The 21,022-nt window shown below is 43.6% G+C and overlaps 1 protein-coding gene across 1 annotated transcript in view; it reads right to left on the reverse strand.

The window, feature by feature from the left end:
* SLC25A26 (solute carrier family 25 (S-adenosylmethionine carrier), member 26) overlaps nt 1–21,022 on the reverse strand; it is a gene marked incomplete at its 3' end in the record, with an annotated part of 83,680 nt that overhangs the window by 8,330 nt on the left and 54,328 nt on the right. Inside the window, exons 6-7 of the mRNA XM_010013945.1 lie at nt 16,556–16,600; nt 5,225–5,294 (exon numbers count right to left, since the gene is read on the reverse strand). Coding sequence (XP_010012247.1) covers nt 5,225–5,294; nt 16,556–16,600 — 115 coding nt within the window. The remainder of the gene's footprint in view (nt 1–5,224; nt 5,295–16,555; nt 16,601–21,022) is intronic.

Below are 21,022 nucleotides of genomic sequence, written 5' to 3' on the forward strand. Positions count from 1 at the left end.
CCACATGAGGCTGGAATCTGCTCAACTAGTCAGCCACCAGGAAAAGCCGGTATCAACATATTAGGTATCGAACAAGAAAGGCCCAAACACATCCAGCCTTACACTCCTCATCATTCCAGCTCCTCTGCAGAGCTGACAGAGAAAACAGCACCTTCACAGGCAGTCTGCATCCCGACACACTCACTAGCTCACTCCTGGAGAAGGCTCCCTTCTCCCTTGCCCTAGCAGGGTCTGGTGATGACTTGGGCTCATGCAAGTAGGCATAAAGATGGATTTACACATGGGAGAAGGCTCTTGCCTTGTTAACACTTCTACAGAGTGACAAACTGCTTTACTGGGAAAATAAACCTTCACATAGTAGTGGAAAATTCATCACCTGAAGTTATATCCCATGAAGTTACAATGGACACTGTATGTATTCACACATCAGCTGAGCAGCTAAACTTCACCAAGCTCAGGGTGTTAAACAGAAAATCTCTCTGCTACTCACACGTGCCCAGTGAGCAGTCCTTGACAGATGTGCTAGTGACAGACATCTGCAGAGAATGACTTACCTGTATTTCCAATAGTCTCAATATCCTCCTAGGTTCAAGTTGGCATTTCCTACTCTTTTTAGCTGTCATACACAAATAAAACTTGGGAAGCACCAGAACAGAGTGAAATACTTCACCTGAGAACATTAAATAGCCCTAGGTCCTCACAGTAAGTGGCTGCCTGCAGGATCTGCTGCTGCTACAGGAGAATGTTTCACAGGTTCCTTGACACACTCCTCAAGTAAGACCCTATGAAGGGAGGAAGATAAGTTCTTCTTCAGTTCCCGTATCATTTTCTTGTACCATTTTAGCATTCCCTCACCGCTTCTAAAGGGTCCAGGGAACCCTTCTGGTCATCACAGGGGCTCCTCCTGATTCTGTGTTTCTGTTACCTGGCCAGACCCCTGCCACTCTCTTCTGCAACACCAGCCCAGCTCAGCAGGTCAAGCTTGTTTCAAGACACAGACACGTGTGCTTGACTAATGTCTTTGATGAAATAGCTCACCTTAGGAAAAGAAAAAAAATCCACGTTAAGCTGTATTTATTGCCTGTCTTCATTGCTATCTTCTCTACTGACATCTGTAGGTTATCCAGCACTGATTCAGGATTGAATCCCAAATCCAGGTTGAAAACCAGTGTCACATAGGTCCAGCACTAAACCTCACAGCATCCTCTCACACTGAGTGATTTCCAAGTCCACAAACAGTCTTTTTCAGAACTCTTCAATTAATCAGTTTCTTATTTAAACCTTTATTTTATTGATATTATGTTAATTTTTTTTAAGAGGAAGTTTATTCTGGTCCTTTCTCACTGTGGGAACAACACCTGCAAATGGGAGAGCAAAGTGACCCAAGAACCCCTTTGGATTTCAACAGAAATGCCAAGAGAGAAAGCACTGCCCCTCCAGTGATTTAACCAATTCAGGGTTAGAAACATGGTCCAACCAGACACTGCGGGGAAATCCTGAGAACCAGCCAAACATTCATTCAGAGCTATGGAGCTAAAGGGGTTTTTAGACACAGTGTGTAATCTTGTCAGAGCCAATTAGGTCAGAACAAAAGTGATAGGAAGTCTTCCCCTGTTAATGTGCAAAAAGCTGTCGTTAGTGCTCTATTATTCACTAGCCTTGCTCCTCCATTCTTGGTGACTTTGTCACCACAGAGCATTAATTATTAATGTTAAGCCATACTATTTTTTTACAGTAGGGAGAAAGAGGGTGTCTTTAACAAAGGCAATTTTCAATCACATTAAATGGACACTCAGGTTCTTTGACCCGTTGGAGATCACCTCACTGGTATGAGGCAGTGCTTTGCTTTCCCAACAGCTAATACCCGATGGCAGGATTTCCTTGCCACCAGCTCACTGCCATGGAGGACACCTAAAACCCACCCAGAAGCTGCTCTGGGATGGCCTGTACTGGTACAGTGCTGGGCTGTGGTGCAGTGGTCCAGCCCAGCAGCCTAAGCTCAGAGAAGACTTGAGCATGGAATGCAACCACAATCACGCCTGGCCTGCCCACAGCATGGGAATGTGCTTCTTTCCTTTGACTCCAGCCTGCTAAAGCCTGTGCCCAAATCTGGGCTAGTGTCCAAACATCAGGCAAGGTTTGTTTCAAACGCAACCTCAGGCTTAAAATCTACCCTTGGGTTCCTCTCCACCGGCTGCTCAGGTATCAGCTTCTCTCACTCCCCCACTGGTCCAAACATCTCCTCTAGTTAAGACACCAGAGATGAACACAGAGTCGGACACAGCCTCCTGGGATTAAATTATTAACAGACGAGACAGAGAGGATTCCAAATCTCTGATATTTATGCTCGTGCCTATTAGGTTTCTATAAAAAGCCCATGGATCACATACACACATCTTACACATGTGTGCTCAACAAGGGAGAGGCGAGCCCCTCACAGCACTTTGGCTCAAATCACTGCCATTTCACAGGCACTGAGGATGGTATCCAATCTATTGTTGTTCTTTGTTCTGTCTTCGCCAAATAATCAATGATGATTTAGCTGAGAACTAACCAACACAGACACACATATGTGTGTGCCATAATGGGAAGCCAAACAGGCCTTTTCTTTCAGGTTGTTTCAGCTCATTACCCTGCCCCTCAAGACCTCTAACATATTTTTAGAAAGCACTGAATTCAAGCAAAACATATAGGAGAAAAGCATGTCTGTGTGATTTCTCCATCCCACTACCATCATGGTGGCATTTGACAGCATCTCTTCATTTAAAGATAGGGTTTTGGATAAACTTCTCCTTTTAAGGTTTAGAACATGACGATTTTAAATCACTCAGATGCACATATCCATCTTATTATATTCACGGGGTACTGGTGAGGTTTTGAGGTGGAAAGAAAGGGATAAAGAGTTCGGTCTGGTTTTTCTTCCCTCATTTGAAGCTCTGTGTAGGTAGTCAATTTTTAACCATGGAATCCATTCTTCAGAAAGCAGGAAATTACTTTTCCACTGCCTCCACTCACCAAAGAGGCTAAATACTTGCAGTGAAATTGAATGGATGTGGTACCAGACTACATCAACACAGGGCCTGCCTGTTACATGTCTACAGAGGGAGGCAATGGAGATGGAACGGGAAGGTTCTGATGCAAAATGAGTTGAACCTCATGAGTTTTGAAGCAGGTCCTCAAAGGACATGTGAGAAAAGAGGTTTAAAATACTGTGAAGAGAGAAGAAAAGGGAAACAAAGAACAGAGAAGGAAAAGCAGGCTGGAGGAAGTGAAGTTGGAAGAATAACCCAGAGAATATTTATCATCAATTACAACATGATCTACAAAATAGGACTCCAGCTCTGCGAAGACCTGTGGTTGGGGAGTAGAGCGCCTATGAAGACCCCTATGCTGAACTGTCTCACCACTACTACCACGGACCTGGAAGTGTCTGTGCTCCAGGAGGACCCAGTGTCTCATTCAGCACAAAGTGCCAGGTCTCGCCAGCATCTGCCAAAGGGGAGTGAAGTGTTCATGCACAACCATGCCTCTGGAAGCTCCTTCTTGTAACACTTCTGCTAGAAAGTGAGCAGACACTACTGAACATCCATCAAATAGCAGCAAGTCCAAACGTAACCGGTCAGAATCAAGACATACAGAGAAGGAAGTGGGGGCACTGGGCTAGATATCCAGTCAAGGCACCAAATTGGACTTCAGGAAATTACTCTGCAAGGCCTTGGGTAAATCAGATAACCTTTCAAGCTCTCTGAACACGCCTGAACACAGTTTTTGTATCAATCTGACTGTAAAGAAATCAACAGAGCTAAATTAATGATCCCCATCACACCTGCAGACATACAGATTGCATTTTAAAGCATTTTTAGTCTGATAGCTTGGTTAGTTTCAAACCAAAAACGAACAACCTGCTTCAATCACTCCGATTTTGTTTGCACTGATTTGATGAAGTCAGTGTAAAACCCAACAGCAGACCAGATTTTAAGCAGAATAAAACTCCTTTTCCATCACATAAACAGAGAAAATACAGCTGGACAAGACCACAAGAGGTTATCTAAAATACCCCCTCAGCTCCATAATGGAATCAACTCTACCTAAACCATTCCAACGCAGCCCATGTGCACGATCTGCTAAACCATGTGCAGCTACAGTCATGCTTTCTTCTCTCAGTCATGCAGTTACAGCACCCATCAAAAGGAAGCTTCAGTCTCTGCTGGAATCCTGCTGCTATTAATACTGCAATTCCCCTAACAGAGCTTGTTTAAAAAAACCTTACATACGATGTAATGGCTCTAATTTTACAAGTTATCAAAGAACAAGCTTTGCTTTTGATAGTCTCTATTTCAAGAAATGCTATAATTTCTCTTTAAACAGGATTTATTTTTTTTCCACAGAGTCTGTTACTGGTTTGGAATCTCAAAATGTATTTTAGCTCCTTGGGGAATAGCTCGGGCTATCCATCTCTTTACTAATCTGTTTTTTCTATTAGACAGTTGCGTCTCTCCTCCCTCAAACTTGTCAGCTCTACTGATGAGTCATTAATTGCTTTCTTTTTGAAACAACTACAGTAGGCTAAAATCAAGCAAGAAGCCTACTGAAGAATTCAATTAACTTCTGGCTTGTTTGGTAACAAATAGTGCAGTATTGTGTTCTGCCACTCTTTATTCTTGCTCTAGTGTCTGGAGATTGCCCAGATGTTTCGTCCTGCGATGTTGGGTTTCTTCCCCCCTCTCTGCTGTGGAAGGCTTTAGCCTGCGGGCTGTGCAGCACTAGCCTCTGCTCTCCTGGCTCTAGTTAATCTACATGGCTGTCAGAGCTGTCACATGAATGGTGAATCATGGCCTCTCACTGCAATCACTTCAACCCCTGGGGAAGTGCTCGGTGCAAACAGCTGCACAAACCCCCACCCAAGGAAAAGTTTCTCCTGGATGAGGATTTGACAAATCAACTTTGAAATAATGACAAAGCCTGAGTGACAAGCCCCTGGTTCTTAAAGAACAGAAATTTGTCAAAAACAAATTGCTTGTCTTTCAAACAGACACCCTGTTTGAGTCTTTCCCCCCCCCCTCTTTCCTTTGCTGACTTTTCTATTTCCAAACAACAACTGGATCCGTTTTCTTCTAAACAAACTTGAATTACAAAGGAATGTTGTTCTGCTGTACTTAATAGATTTGCACATTTTTCCCTTTCTTCTTTAGTCTTTCCCAGTGTAACATATAATCCTTTGCACCTGCAAAAGCTCCACAGACTGCTGACTGCCAAGAATCCACCACGTGACCCTGCTTCCATGACCAGAGATCCTGTGTTTAAAGAGAAAGGAAAATAAAAAGTTATTAAACGTTTGAATCTATCTGATCCCCATGTGAGTTAAGTCTGAGGATGGGAACTTAAGTGAAAAGCTATTTTTGTGGCATTTTTCAGTGATGTAATAAGTGATTTTTCCCAAGGAACTTGTGTACTTGAACGAGCAGATGGAGCGAGAAAGATGTCTGGAACCGAGGAAGGCTTGAAGCAAATTGCTTTCAGGGATTTCATATGTATGTATTTAAGCCTGTGGCCATGCAGCTTTGCAAATATGTTGTGAATTTATTGTCTTTTTGGCAGATAAAACAGTGCAAAGCAAAACACTGAGCAGGGGGGGCAGCATGCAAGAACCAGTATCAGTTCAGCCCAGATGTACCAAACGCTCCCATTTAAAATGAACAGTCCCCAGCACAGCGAGACATGTCCTGTTTGCCCCCCTACGTTTGTCAAACCGACGCTTCCCCTCCCAGTCCCCAAAACTCCCCATCATTAAGAAATTACTCTTATCACTCCCATTACATCCCAAAGCAGGTGTGTCTCTGTTTTTCACTTGGCGTCACTAGGGACCACACACCCTTCTCCTCCCTGCTGCTCCCACACACCATGCTCCAATCCATTAACTCACAGCACCATTTAAACATGCACATTTAAAACCATCAAGAACAGTGCCTTCTGAAAAACAGCTATCAAGAATCACAGCAGTTTGATGTGTCCGATCAGTATCAGCAACGAAGGCTGATGTGTGCCGGGATGGTTTTTATTATGCCACTTTGTTCTCTCCTCCTCCGCTCCGCTCCACCACCTCCCTCCCATCTCCTGACATGCTTAACACTGGAAGTTCTCTGGAGGAGAGGCTTCTGCTTTATGATGTGAGGACCAGTGCTGAGGAAAAAGCAGTGGGATTCATGGCCCTCCTCAGGTCTACCACAGAGAAATCAGTAATCTCATTTTATAGCTGTGGCATATCTCATTCCTTTTAAAGCCATATTACTTCCATGCTATAACACTTCCTTAAAAGCAGCCCTATAGCTGTGCTAGGCTGAAATGTTGCTCTCAGGCTCCTGGTCTGCAATGCAGCCACTTTCCACTGGGGCATGAGAACTCGTTGCCTTCGTTTGCTGACTCTTCATTTAACGCGCTGTCCCTGTGGCTCGCTTCTTCCAGCTTGGCTGGTGGTTGTATTTGAGTTGAATGTTTTAAAAATCAAACTGTTCAAGCAACAATGGCCTGCCACAATGTTGTTTGGTATCCTGCCATAGCTAAATAGCTGCAGCTCTGCTGCACGAAAGCACTAAAGGGATTTCAGTCTCTTTAATGCTAGCCACTCTTCCGGGTGTTTGCAGTATGGGTTTCTATTCTGCTGTCACCCACAGCAGAAACTGATTTTCATCTCATAAGTAAATAAATAGGGATTCGTAATTATTCAAACCCAAAAGATGGTTTTCTGGAATAACTTATACTTTTTGGACACGCAGTTTTCCTGCAGCTCAGTCCTGCTGGATGAAGGACACATCTTCCCAAAAGGTGCTCCCTTCCAAAGCATCTAGGTATTGTCAAAGCATAAATCCCACCTTCAAAACCCATTTTCAAAACACTTCAGGTGTTTAAAAACCCCTCAATTTTAAGGTCAAGGTTTAGAAATCTAACTGCTGGAGGCACCTCATACAAACAGAATTAGTGTATTTTTTCATTAAATGTTCCCCAAGCATGTGTACACCTACAGCTAAATCCGAGAACTCAGAACAGCTACTTCTGTCATGCAAAAAAATCACTATGGAAGATCTGCTGGGAGGAAAACCAGCACGTTAATACAGACATTCATGGCTTTGCCAGAAGCCCAAACTATTCTCAGTTATGATGGGGTTTTATGCTAATGGCATTGTCCAAAGAAGCAGGAAAAGGTCATTCTTAATTCTTGGCACGTAGCTCTGAAATCTAGTTTCTGATAAAGGCTGGCTTCCCAGTACAGTTCTGCAACAAAGAGCCTTTGCCAAGGCAGGCAAATGGTGATGAATTCCCATCTGTTACTGCCTGCAAATTGACAACAGGTATTTGCAACAGTCATGCAATACGGAAAATTGTGTAGAAGGGTGGAGCCAGGAACAGCTCAATTAAATTAGGGAAAAGGAGAATTGAGGCTGGATGGAGAACAGGAAGAAAATTCCCCAACAGTGAGGTCTACTGAAGAGTGGGGCCAGCCTCCCCAGGGAGGAGAGGAAAGCCCTCTCCTTTTGAGTCATTTAAAAATAGACTGGAGAAGGCACTCGAGACTGTACTGTGGGGAATAATCCTGCGCTGGCAAGGGCAGGATGAGATGACTTCATGCATTTCTTTCCATCTCTGACTTTGGTGATTCACCCGAGCTCCAAACCTGAACATGCAGAAGAGCGAGAGAGAAGTGGGGCATGAGGACATCATCCTAAAGGAAGCTGGGAGGAACAAGTGTCACAAGGCCAAGAGGACCGGCAGGACTCCAGTCCAAATTCTTTCTAACCACACTCATGCTACGGGCCAAGCTGATGTGCTGAAGGCCACACGTGTTTCCTCTCAGAGCCCACAGACCCGCTAATTGACAGGGCTTTGTGGTAAGTTGGGCTTGTAAGTTCTTCACAAACACTCGCCTCTGTGCTGCACCAAGCATGGTTTTTTAATGCTACTAACCCAGAGCAAAGCACAGAAGTCATTAGAGGCCTGAGCACTGTAAAACTAGAGCCTTGTTCCTGGAAAGAAATACAGGCTTCACATACATATCTTCCACAGAACACCGACTTCGGACAGAATTGATGGTTATGTGCAGTGATACAGTGCATAGATAATGCTCTGCCATCCTAGATGCTGCACAGATTCAGTAGAGCCTTGCACTCCAGGTGACAGCTCAGGTCAGGCAGCCCATAGGTCCTGGCTCCCTGCTTAGGGCCTCCACAAAGGGCAGCAGCACTGCAGAATCCCTGCAACTACACTGCTTTTTCTACATATGCTCTTGCGATATGAAACTGGGAATTATAAGCAACACAACTGCAGCAACTGGATAAGCCTCGTTTCCCCATCCCCAAATGGCTCCTACCTGCTTACACTGTGCTCCTCCTGCAGAAGGCTGCAGGAGGTAATGAGACTTTTCCAGGGAAATACCCATTCCCACTAGTATTCTCAGCCTAGGAAAGCAAAATGACAAGGAGCACATTACATGAAAGCGGGCCGCCATGCCAAGCCTGTGTCATGTGTATTCTATTAAGCTGAAGGCTGAATAGAAGACTTTGTTTTCCACTTCAAAGGACCCCATCCCAATCTCTCGCTCTTCCCTTATGAATAACAAATTGGAAATAAATCTTCTGGCTGAAGTGCATGGAAACTCATAGAGTTGGGGCCCTCTGCAGCTTCCCAGCTCAATCACATGCTAATTTTTATTGTAAACACTTTTATGTGATATATATGTAAATCTCGCCGTGCATCGCCGCACCATGTAAAGCAATCCAACGGGTGCGTCCTCAAGGGATGGGACACAGTGGGAAGCCTGAATGCAGATTTCCAATTATTCACAGGGATAATGTTCACAGAGAAGGGTCAAATTTTATATGTGGGCAGAGCCTTACTTTTCTTCCTGACGATCCCATTTCATGCTGTCACATAGGCCTGTGCCCTCTACTTCTCACTGCAAATGTTGTTTAGCTCTTTTGATACTGAGAATACAAGGATGCTCATTTTGCTGGGTAGGAGGTGCCCTGGAAAAGTCACTCTTAGGATATACCAAAGGCCTTTCAATCTAGTGGGGTCTTGGTCTACATTCAGATATATTCTATGACTCCATGATATACTGGGAAAGTACAACACTTGCCTCTCTCTCAAACCTGATGACCAGATCAACATCCCAAGTGCTATAGGAAGCATCGCAGAGCAAGAGGTATCTCTACCTTGGCCTTGCTATTCTTCAGGCACTAAGAGGCAAGCAGACCTCATGGCATACGCTAAACTTGAGGCCTGCAGCTGAGTAAATATTACAATTCACTCCAGTGATAAGCATCTGCAGTATTTCCACATAACCCTCTGTTCGAGGCAGTGTTCAACTTTGTGATAACAGAGGGGAGGAAAAATCTCTCCAAATTAATCACATGGATTTGTGTGCATGTGCAGCCCTGCAGACCGAAGAAAGAAAAGCAATTTTCACATTTGCCTTTGCTACTAGGTATTTTACTCCCAATGTGGCATTCTGCATGGCTGATCCTTACAGATGCATGGCACGTTAGCTACAGGAGAAGCAAAAGCTTCATGAGCTGATCACAGTTTCTATATGTAAAACCAAACACAGAGCACAGAGCCAAATGTCCTCCCCAGTGAATTTTTATGTACATATGTGCAGCATATGTGCTAGTACATGTGTATATTATCTTGCAGGAAACATGCAAGCCCAAACATGGGAAAAATTCAATGGTCAAAGCTCACTGTTGACAAAAACACTGAGATCCCAACTGCACTAATGGAGTTGTGCTCACTTAAGCCAGTCCTGAATTTGGGCCTAGAATTAAACCCACCCAAATCCTAGGTAAATTGAAAGAGAACAAAAGTTGGCCTTACATGCAACAGCATATTTTTCATGTTAAAAGCATTTCATTCCCTTTTTCTCTCCATATAATACTGCATTGATGCCTGTGGCCCATTTGGATGTAAATCAAAATGGATGTGCTAAAAGCCTGGTTAAATAAAATGTCTTCGAAACAGTGTTCCCATGGTAAGGCAGAACATAATACGCCGGCAACACTCAGTTTCCATGGCATGAAGGGCCATATATGTGCCTGGGGAGGTAAATGTACTTCTGAAAAATCACTTTGAAGTTAGGATGGCTTTTCCTTGAGCATCTGCACTGCTACTACCTGCTAATAAATCTGTGCTTTCTGCAGGCTTGCAGGAATAAATTACATGGAAGAATCACATGAGGTTTTTAAGGTTCTTCAGCAAGAAGCAAGTGTCCGAATCAAACAGTGAGCCCTTCACACTGATTAGTTCTATACTGTACCAAACATCCCCAGATGTCATTGGCAAGCTCAGCAACTTCTAGAGAACCACTTGTGGTCTAGGCACGACCAAGAGCATCACAATCTGGCTCTGTATCTCCAAGACTGCGTGAGTCTGGTTTACTTCTGCCGTTTTAAAGGCTGCATTGATGAGCCAAACCCATCTTGACTTTCTCAAACGTGCCTGCAGTGCTGGAAGTAAGGATTGCATTTGTTTCTTTCTCTTTGGTGCAGATGGCGTATAGCATTCCTTCGACTGCGCTTCAAGGCTGTGTGAATGACACTTATTGTGGCACTAATAAAGCCAGGGCTGTTTGCTGAACAGCTGTTGGGGACATTGTTCTTTTGTAGAGGAAAATGCAGCCGTTATGCTAATGGCATGCACAGGCCACGCTGGCCGCAAGTTACATCACGCCTGGAAATGTGTTTTCCTGATAGAGCACCTAAGCAAATGGCAGACACGTTAGTGTTATTTAACCATTAGGACTTAATCCCTAAATCAGCCCGATTGTTACTCAAAGAGGGAGTGAGGTATGGTAGAACACTTACTACGCTGCCTGCAAGGAAATGGGTTTAAAGCTGGGCCTGGGTTTCATTTACTCTTGACTTACACGTAGCTGAGCACAGCAGAAGGAAATACTAGACTGCTTCTCCAGGAAAAAAGGAAAGCTGTCACCTACCTATAGAGGAGGGCAAGAGCCACTTTAGGCCCAGTTTGGCTACATTTCTCTATTTTCTACTTATCCTGTTAAACAGCAACAGATTTGATTGTAAATTTTAGGAGGGAAATAGCATGTGGTTTATTGTTTCAATGGTGGAGTTATAAACACGTATTACTGCCGAGAGCCCCAGCTGCCCGGGCAGAAGCATTCTGTAAACTTCTCATTCTTATTAACTTTAAAACTCAGGTGCAATGAGCTCCAACCAAGATGAGAGTCCCCACTCTCCATGGAAACTCACCAAGTGGTCTTTGCACTGCACGCTTCAAGGTACATCTCAAAGGCATGTCTGCACTGACAACTACAAGCAAGGCTGAGCCCACCTCGAACCAGACCTATTCATGCCCTCTACTGCCTATACCAGCCCCCCCGAAATTGAACTTTCTTGGAGGGAGGAAGAGAAACAAGCAAATGAATACACATGCCAATGTCTTCATGCAGATCTCTAGTTCAGTCTGACAGCAGATTTCCTAAGCTCTGTAACTCTCAACACAAGTGCCTTGTTCCTGGGGTGACAGCTGAACCTGGACAGAAAAGAAGGGACCTAAGGAAATGTAAGACCAATCCCAAACCTGCTCTCCATTGTGTGGGCAGAAACCAGTTTAGGAACGACATAGGGAACTTCTGTTCTGACCCAACCAACCTTCTGATACTGCTCAGCCTCACAGGGGAATGGCTGGACTCTCCCCATTGTCTTAACTACAATGCCCCATTTATTTCACAGGGTGGAAACATGCCTGTGTGTACTCTTGAAACCACTCTCTTCTCCTGAAGCCACCGAAGCATGTCTCTGCTTGTTCAGCATTTTACAGCACTATCACATGCCACCAGAGTCATTACAAAACCCCACTGTATGTCAACTCCATGTCTCTGGCTGTTGCCTCGCAAGGTCCAACCAAGCACCTCTTTGTAAAACACTTGCTAATTCGGGAGATTTACAGATTTGAGAAAACTATCTAATTGCTAAAGCCGGTGACAAAAAACATGTGAGCTCACTATAGCTGCAGAAAGACTTTGAGCTTTAGGTTTTGCCCAGCACCAGACCAAAAAGGAAATCCTGGCCCCACAGAATGCAGAAGAGCCAGACCACCACTTTGAGCATGGACAGTCCAAGGTTTTATCTTTCCTTGCAGGTCAAATGAAAAAGAAAAGGTTCCCAAGACAGTAGGTTTGTTTTCCCTTAAAAAACAACCAACCAACTAAAACCCCCTTGTTTTTCAAGTTTACTCATACGAGACCTATGTCCTCCTGTCCCGCCTGCTCCTTCTCTCCTCACTGGCTACCAAAGCCTTTTCTCCAGACATAAAATACATTTGGTCTATAAAGAGGCCATTCTCCATGTACAGGTGCATTTGAGTAACTCTCAGAGGCTCTGAAGTGCAGCCAACATGCAGAAATATAAAACCCAAGAGGACCGAGTCTTGTTTCACCTGGGATGGGTTTATCTTACACCGCTCTGTTCTCCAGGGGAGCTGCCCGTTTCCACTCAGCCGTAAGAAGCAGGCATTTTTGACAAGATGTTTCTGGACTCAAACCTGACCAAATGCTCTTGATTTTGGGGGGGAAGGGGTTAAACTCTATTTTGTTAGAAAAGAAACCCTGATGCTCTGTATTTCTGTGGTATTTCCACAGCAGAAATTAAAGTTGTCTTTTTTCTCAGGTCTATAAGAGAAAAATCATGTATTAAAGCACAACATGGGGCAGGTGATAGATCACATATGTGCTGTTGGAAGGTATTAAGATATGATGATTACAAGTGCTGAATAAAATGCCTAAACAGAAAAGAAGATAATGAAGAAGGGATGAGCTCCACAATGCTATAGTTACCCGAGTGGAGACTACACACATGGGGCAGCAGGGTGAAAGCAACAGAGCAGTGCTAGGCTCCCTGTAACCCACAACAATTTCATGCCAAATACACAGCCTGTAATTTGAAATTCCCACAATGAAGAACACACATACATAATTTCCAAAGCAAATTACAGAGGCACCCTCGAAATTCCAGGGCAGAATACAAGGGGACTGTGTCTTACAACATTATTCCAAAACTTGAACTAATATGGAAGGCAGCGTGTGCTTGCCTGGCATTTGGGAAGCACACCACATTCGTGTTCTGCTGCCTCTCTTCATGGCCATCTGGCTTTGAGATGGAATCAGAAGCATTAGCCCTAAAAGAACCTAAGTCTGCTCAAACTGCCCCAGTAGTCATTAGCCATGGTGCTCCTCTGAGGGTTGGTGCAGCAGAGAGTGAATAGGATTTGAAATGCCCCTTCTGAGAAGAATTCAAACCTGGTTTAGCTGTGAGGCTTGGGCTACAAAGACAGAGAAGAGCTACACTAACTCAGCCTAGCACAGAATTACAATGTCTGTCCTGAAATTCAATACACCACAGCATGGTTTCCTTCTCCCCTTTGGTTTATATCAATAATCTAAAACAAAATACAGAAAAATGAAGAATTAGGAAGAGAAAGGACATGAAGTATGCATTACAGCAGTAGGTGCTACCTACATCCTATATAGTTGTGGGGTTCCTTTAATTGAAATAATTATTTATATACTGTTGTTTCTTAATTCATTGTGAACTAGCAAAGAAGTCTATTAACTGCTTCTAAATTGTGTGTTCACCTGAGTAACTGGCAGGAAGGCTCATATTTGAAACAGTATCTATTTCTTGCTAATGATTGCAATACCCCCTATGCCAGCACCCCTAGCATACGTAACCTTATAGTTCAGTCATTTATACAATGCTCTCTTCTTCTAACTTAGTTTAGTGCATGATATGTAAGTTTGCTCTCACACAGGACAGCTGGTCTACATTCACAGGCAGAAGAAAACTGCACATGTAAACTCTGTGGCTAAAGCCTGCTGGAAGCACAATGAGTAACCAGAGCAGCTTGGAACAAAGCAGACAGAGAAAATGGGATATAGAAACACCTGATTTGATACCTACAACAAGCCTTTATTAAGCTTCTTAAAGCTTAACACCCTTCTGCTGGCTGCAGCCAGCATGTATGTGAAGGAAAAGGAAACTTCCTTCTTCTTTCATGTGCTGTCCTTTACAACGGAAAGATATTTTTCCTCATTTTTATGGTGATTAGGTTGTTCTGGGAATTATAAGACTGAGTCTATCTTCCATCAGCTTATGTAACTTCGTACTAATGGTTCTAAAAATGACAGAGCCACAGCACTTGTTCTGTTCTCTGAAAGATGATCCATGCACATCATACGCAACTGCTCCCACATTTACTTGCTCAAGTAATCCCATTAATACAGTGCAGAATCATAGAACCAACCAGGTTGGAACAGACCTTTAAGATCATCAAGTCCAACCATCCCCCCAGCACTGCCAAGGCCACCACTAACCCATGGCACTCACAGCCTCATCTACCTGGTTTCTGAACGCTTCCAGGGACAGTGACTCCAGCACTGCCCTGGGCAGCCTGTTCCAATGCCTGAGCACCCTTGGGGAAGAAATTGTTCCTAACACCTATCTAAACCTCCTCTAGTGCAGCTTGAGGCAGTTTCCTCTTGTCTTATTGCTTGCTACTTGGGAGAAGAGACTGATCCTCACCTCCCTACAACCTCCTTTCAGGCAGTTGTAGAGAGCTATAAGGTCCCCCCTTGAGCCGTCTCTTCTCCAGACTAAACCCCCCACCAGGTCCCTCAGCCATTCCTCACAAGACTCATTCTTCAGACCCTTAAGACATCATTTTAATAACTTTTCTATGTTCAGGCTTTGTGTCGTTTTTCTCTTGTCATTGGCACTCCTACCTCTCTTAACTGCCATCTCTTCATGCTCCCTTCTTGCACCCACGAGAAGCCCTAGACTATTACTCCTATTGATGCTACTGGCCACATCCAGCCTGCTGATGGGTCCACAATGGTTTTTGTCCTTTGTTGTACTGTCAGGGCAATTTTTAAGAGCTCCATTCAGATAAACAAAACATATTCTGCTTTCACTGCCTGGTTTTGATGTGGCAAACCTTGAGCTCTCTCCATGTGCTGAGCCAAAGCGACTGGAGCATGCAAGACTGATTTTTGCAGTTATCTGCTCTTGGTCCCACAGTCAGAAGAATATATTGCAATGAGTTTGTGGAACAAACTGACCTGGTTTTGTTTCTCTTCAGATCTGCACCGAGCTCTTTAGATTAAATACGATGTCTCATCCTAAGTGACTCACTCCTGCAGCTAGCTAAACTCAAACTGTCTTCTTTAAAGCCTGCAGTCTAAACAATACATTTTATTGTCACAGCTACGTGGACATGAGTTAAAACAACTTTACAGTCTGAAAACAGCTACACGATGTTGCTGGTTTATGTGGCTTTGCCAAGAACATGGCACTTTCTCTCTAAGCACTGCCACCTCTTGCTCCCAAACACGGCTGCTGCACTAACAATTAGCAGGTCAGGCCTGTATCACTGCGGAAGAGTTTACACAAAGTCATTCCTGCACACTGGCAGGGAAAGAGCCAAAGCTGCCCTGTGCTATAGGACGCTACCCAGACACTGCATCAGGCTGAGCTCATGAAGTACCTACAGAATCCCCCATGAACACAGCTCAGTTCTGTAAAAGCTCTTGATGATTTTGTGCTCCTCCTGCCTGTGGACCTCTCTTTATATCTGACTCTTCGAGCCCTCCAGATGCAACATTCACACTGTGGGTTTGTCCCCTCAGGGCAACCCAAGCTACTGATACACAGAAGAACAAGCCATTGTCCCAAGGACCAAGGATAACATAAGTCCTCCTAACTAAACAGGAGCAGCAAGGGGCAAGCATCACTGGATCCCACCCTTCCAACACCTCTGCTCCAACTGGGTCTCAGTGGCCAGAAGTCCAGTACCATTATCAAGAAGAAAGTTACTTTCTCTCAGCTCCTCTCTTATATTTTGCTACAATGCCTTTAGCAACCTGCAATAATTGTTTACGTTTCCAACCCAGATCTCAAAGCACCTGAAAGTGCCTTTCCTTTACCTTTTTCAGTGAGTTAAAACAAGACCAGAGGGACAGAGAAATGATGTCTTCAAATCCAACACTGTGCTCAAAAATCTAGACCCTGACCCTGTCCATGATAAACAGAGCAACCAGCTGGTGGGAGGACATCATTCTGAAACACTGCAATATTAGAACATCATCTACTGACACCTTCCTTCAATGACCTGTAAATGGAAGTAGGTGCAGCCCATGAAACCAGCCTGTCATTGACACAGTCTCTCTGTGTCTGCAAAACACAACCAGTTTTCTCTGTACCAATTGCAGTTTCCCAATTACCTTGAAGAATAAAACACTAAATAAATTAGATTAAATTTCTGGCATGTTGGGGAGTAAAATTTAGACTGCATGCTATGTCTCAGTGGTTAGATAGTCCCTGTTATTTTTCAGATATTCAGGCAAATGATCTTCATGTGCATAGGTAGGTTAGTACGTACTGATTCTTGGACATGCCCGTAACTGGGATAACCAAGTTAGATAAGTTACCATAGAAAGCCTTTGCAAAATGTATAACTTATATTTCTCTCATTAAAAAGGACTTACCTTTAAGGACTCCCAGAGGGGAAATTGTACCAGAGAGAAAGGAATCTGGAGAGGTGGGAAAAGAAAAAACAACAACATAATGTTACAAAAGCAAATGAGGTTGGCATGTTCCTCCACTGGCTAAATTAGGAACAGTTATTGTTCACTCAGTGAACTGCAGCTTTTTACATTTACAAATCTTTACGGACATTTTATGTATGTTGCCATTAAATGACTGGTTTCACTAAAGCAGTTTTACTTTGTTTATCACATTCCCTGCTGAGAGGTTAATGTATTGTTACCAGGGTGGCCTAGAAGAGCAATAAGCAGTATGATCTAGTGCAGGGACATTCCTGGCTCAAGAAACATGTTCCCAAGACCAGGGTCACCACTTAGAAGAAATACATCTTCAGCAATAGGTACTCTCACAAAAGCTGAGCTGAAAACAGTTGTGCTCCAACCAAGGCTTTGCAGTTGAGCATCAGCTGCAGAAACTTCCCTGCACATCTCCCAGTGATCTTGTGCTCGCTTGAGAGTTAAAAGCAGGATGTGAAGAGCTACCACAACCAACTAAAACTCAAAGGAGAAGCTTGATGGTTCTCATCTCCCCACGTTAACAAGAGGTTCTTCTGTCCAGCAACAGCCTGTATCTCTGCCTAAGCTCATTCTTACTGCCATATGTCCCCAGCAGTGCCTGTGCATTTTCAGCTCCTTTATAGATTTTGCCCTGATAAACACCCTGTGACAAACTTAACGCTCTTAACCATCTCTTGACACATGGGGGGAAAAAGCAAACACACACTGCTGTCAGCTCTGTAGGCTGTGCAGGGCTAACATACGTAGTAAATCAGTTCTCACCATAAACAGAGTGACTCTTTGCAACAAGAGACATCACTTTCCAAGATTATACCTTCCCATATAATTTCTTCCTCCCTCCTCCATTCTCTCCACTCGGTTATTCTGGCTCTTCCTTCTCCATCACCACTCTGACAAGCCCTGCCCGATATTCACCTCTAGTAATACCCTCTGCCATCTCCAGCCCAACAATCTATCTCAAGGTATCTTGGAGAAAGGGGTCCCTAGGAAAATAGTACTGTGCTAGAGTTGCCCTACAGCTGTATCTGCAGTTCTGCTTTGCCCCTTCCTAAATGCATCTGCAGTTATCTCCTCCGCTTTGACAACCGGTCAGCCACAGTTTCAAATCTTCTTCCAAGTATCTATTTTCTTCCCCTACTTGTACCTTCTTTCCTCAAACACGATGCACATTGGGTCACTTTTCCCTCTTAGGGTGATTTTGCAGTTTGTGCATCATTTTATCAGTCTCAGACAGCACTTATGCACCTTTTGCCATGTAGTAGATGTTCAACATGGGTCACATTTAACTAATACATAAATCTTCGATCTTTGTGAGTAATGTCAGGTTAAAAACATTCACTACAGAGAGACGAACTGCTTATTAAACCCAAATTCACACTACACAAAGGAATACGCAATGGTACATCCATTCAACATCACAAGAGTTAAAGAGTCCTGTCTGCTTCACTGTGTTGCAACTAATGATTAATAAATGAGTCTATTAGGTTAATCTGCCAGGCAAAACGAAGCTTGACAGGCACCTGCCACAGAACATTTGTTATCTATTCAGGCAGGAAATGGCAGTGAGAAGAAATCAATGTCACTGCTGTACATTGAGCTGACAAACTGAAATCTCAGAGGAAGTTTGTCATCTTGAGCAATGAGCAATATCCCTGGTGGCAGCTCCGAGCCCCACAATAAAGGTCAGACATAGCTCTTATTTATCAGGGCTTTGAAACTCTAGTGTAGCAATTAAATTTCCTTTTTAATACTGGGTGAAAAAGTCCAGCTATTTGACAGTAATGTGTGGTAATATATTTATGAGAAGATATATATATCTCCACATGCTGCTGCATCATTGTTGAATTGGAGTTAAATGGCATGATTTCTTTGCAATGTAAAATGAAAAGCAGCATAATCTTCTATTAGCGAGGCCAAAAAACAGGGGAAAAAAAGAAACAATACCCACTACATTTGCTTCAAATTTGTTAAAAGAGAGGAAAGGAAACGCTCTGTATCCAGCTGTACACCAAACAAAACAAGCTTTCAAACACAGCCTCCAAGTTTTGCTTTCCTATGCTCGCGAATGAGTGGTAAAATTATGCAGCTGTTAACAAGACAACAAGGGAAGCTTTTGACATAAACCCCTTTTTATCTCCCAGCTCGAAGCATTTCAATCAGGGAGGAAATTTGTTCATGACCGCTGTTTGATTTTTAGTGTTCCTGGTGTTTGCTTTCCATGTCCCGCTCAGCAGGGACCCGACCTGGATGGGGATTATCCGTTTCACTTTTCTCCGTGCGCCCCATGAGCTGCTGTGATGCGCAGGCTTCCAAAATGCCTGGGAAGAGGTCGGATGTATGTCAGTGGGATCTGCACAGCCACTGGGCTCTCTCCTCTCTAGCATGCCTGCAGGATATAGGCCTAAAACATTCCTAAATCACTCACTACGATAGAGTTTGAAAGCTTGCAAAAAGCAAACAAACTAGGAAGCTCCGCCAACAAAACCAAGCAGAGCAGCACCTTTGCCTGCACCAAGATGATCCTAAGGAGATGTCCTCCATTTTTTTACAGTTATCCACTATAGCCTGTCTGACAACATCCTGATTTAAAAGCAAAACCCACACAAGCAATTTCATGGGTACTGGAATGAAAGGGAGTCTGGCTTCCTGCAGGTTTTGTCATCAGATTCACTGGAGCCAAATAATTTCCAAGCTGGGATCATTGATCTTCCCGAGACGGGGACCTCCATCACATTTCCCTTCAACATTCCACAGCCCTGGTTGAAAGTTCAGTTCCAACTGCAAGCCTTCTCCAAACCCCTTCATTGCCTTTATTCTCCTCTTACTTTCTCCTCCTCAAGAAACTTAAAGGAACTTCTATTTCTCTTTGCAGCTTCTGCCTTTCCACCACACTTCTGTGGCCAGTGTGTCCAAGGGCTGCGCAGGCTGCCGCGCATTCATGTGTGCATACAACCCGTTTGCATAAGCCTTGTTTCCCTGAGAGACCAGAGCAAGCAACCCACGCCCAAAAGCAGGATTAATATATGCAAAAATGAAATAGCTCTGCAAGGGTAACTCGTCCAACAAAGCCTTTAGATGGCTAACTGCCCTTTATTCCTCTACCACGACAGAGGTGACAAAATCTCGCAGGCTGGAGACACTTCTTAATTTGAACATTTACAGCATTTCATTCCTTTTCATACTTTGCTTTTTAAAAGGAGAGCTTTTCAGCAATGAACAGTATCACACCCTGCCAGGCAGCGGTATTTATGCCTGAAATAGGCTAAGGCAACAATAAAAATGTGGTCTGCACATGTGGGTAACTCTCTGCCAGCAAATATGAAACCCTGGCGAGCTCCACCACCCTCTCGTTCGATGTTAATATAAAATAGACAGAGAGTACCAGTTCTCGTGTCTGGCCTAATGTTATATAACTGTGCTGTTTGCTCAACACGGTCGACTCTTACACCAAAAAAAAGAAAGAAGTTTAAAGCCCCCAGAGTGCTGTAAATTGTTGTTCTAAAATGTTTTCTAGGTTAGTGACATTCTCATTTACTCTAGTCCCTGTAGTCCTCAGCACCTGATGCCTAACGTAATGTAATGAATGTTGCAGGTTCAGGTTTCTACAGATCTGCTTAATTCCCCTGATACTGGAGTTTTAAAGATTCATTTTAATAAGTTACTTCTAGAAACAGTCTCACTTCACAGCCAGAGCAACAGACACACACATCTCACTCTACAAAAATACCAACCTGGAGATGGATGGCAGAGCAAAAGTCCTACAACCACATACTTTTTACAGTCAAAGAAATTTAAGGAGGAGCTTAATACTACTCATTGTAACTACAACACATTTTAATGTAACTCAAAATTCACCCATTCAATACCTGATGCTAAACTGCAAGCTGACATTGTTCAGAAGGAAACGCAGCAGCCAGGGAGCAAGGAGAGGATGCTGAAGGAGTGGCAAGGAGGGGGGGAGGAACCAAAAGGAAAAAAAACCCAACCAAACCAACTCATCAGCCCCTTCAGAACTGGGATTCCCTTCCAAATATGAGAATTCTTTCACACAAAGAGGAAACAGATGCCCACGGCTGGAATCTGCATGTGGCTTTATTCTCTTCTAGGATACAATAAAACTACTCTTCTTCTCATCCTCCAAGCTAGAAATTAAACAGTGGCATGTCATGCAGAGTCCAGCTGTGCTTTCTACCTCCAACCTTTATTAGCAATATATTTAAAAAGAAGAAGAAGAGAGAGCGAGACAGAAAGTAAGGGAGAAACTAGAAAAGCATAAGAAATGAAAAAAACTATGTGGTATGTGTTCTCAAAACAATATAAAACCTACAGATGTTCTTACTAATCTGTGGCACATGTTTGTTTATTCAGGTTTTCCCTGTCTCCAGTTCAGCA

Source organism: Nestor notabilis, unplaced genomic scaffold, assembly GCF_000696875.1.
Source record: "Nestor notabilis isolate BGI_N333 unplaced genomic scaffold, ASM69687v1 scaffold21484, whole genome shotgun sequence".
NCBI classification, from domain to species: domain Eukaryota; kingdom Metazoa; phylum Chordata; class Aves; order Psittaciformes; family Psittacidae; genus Nestor; species Nestor notabilis.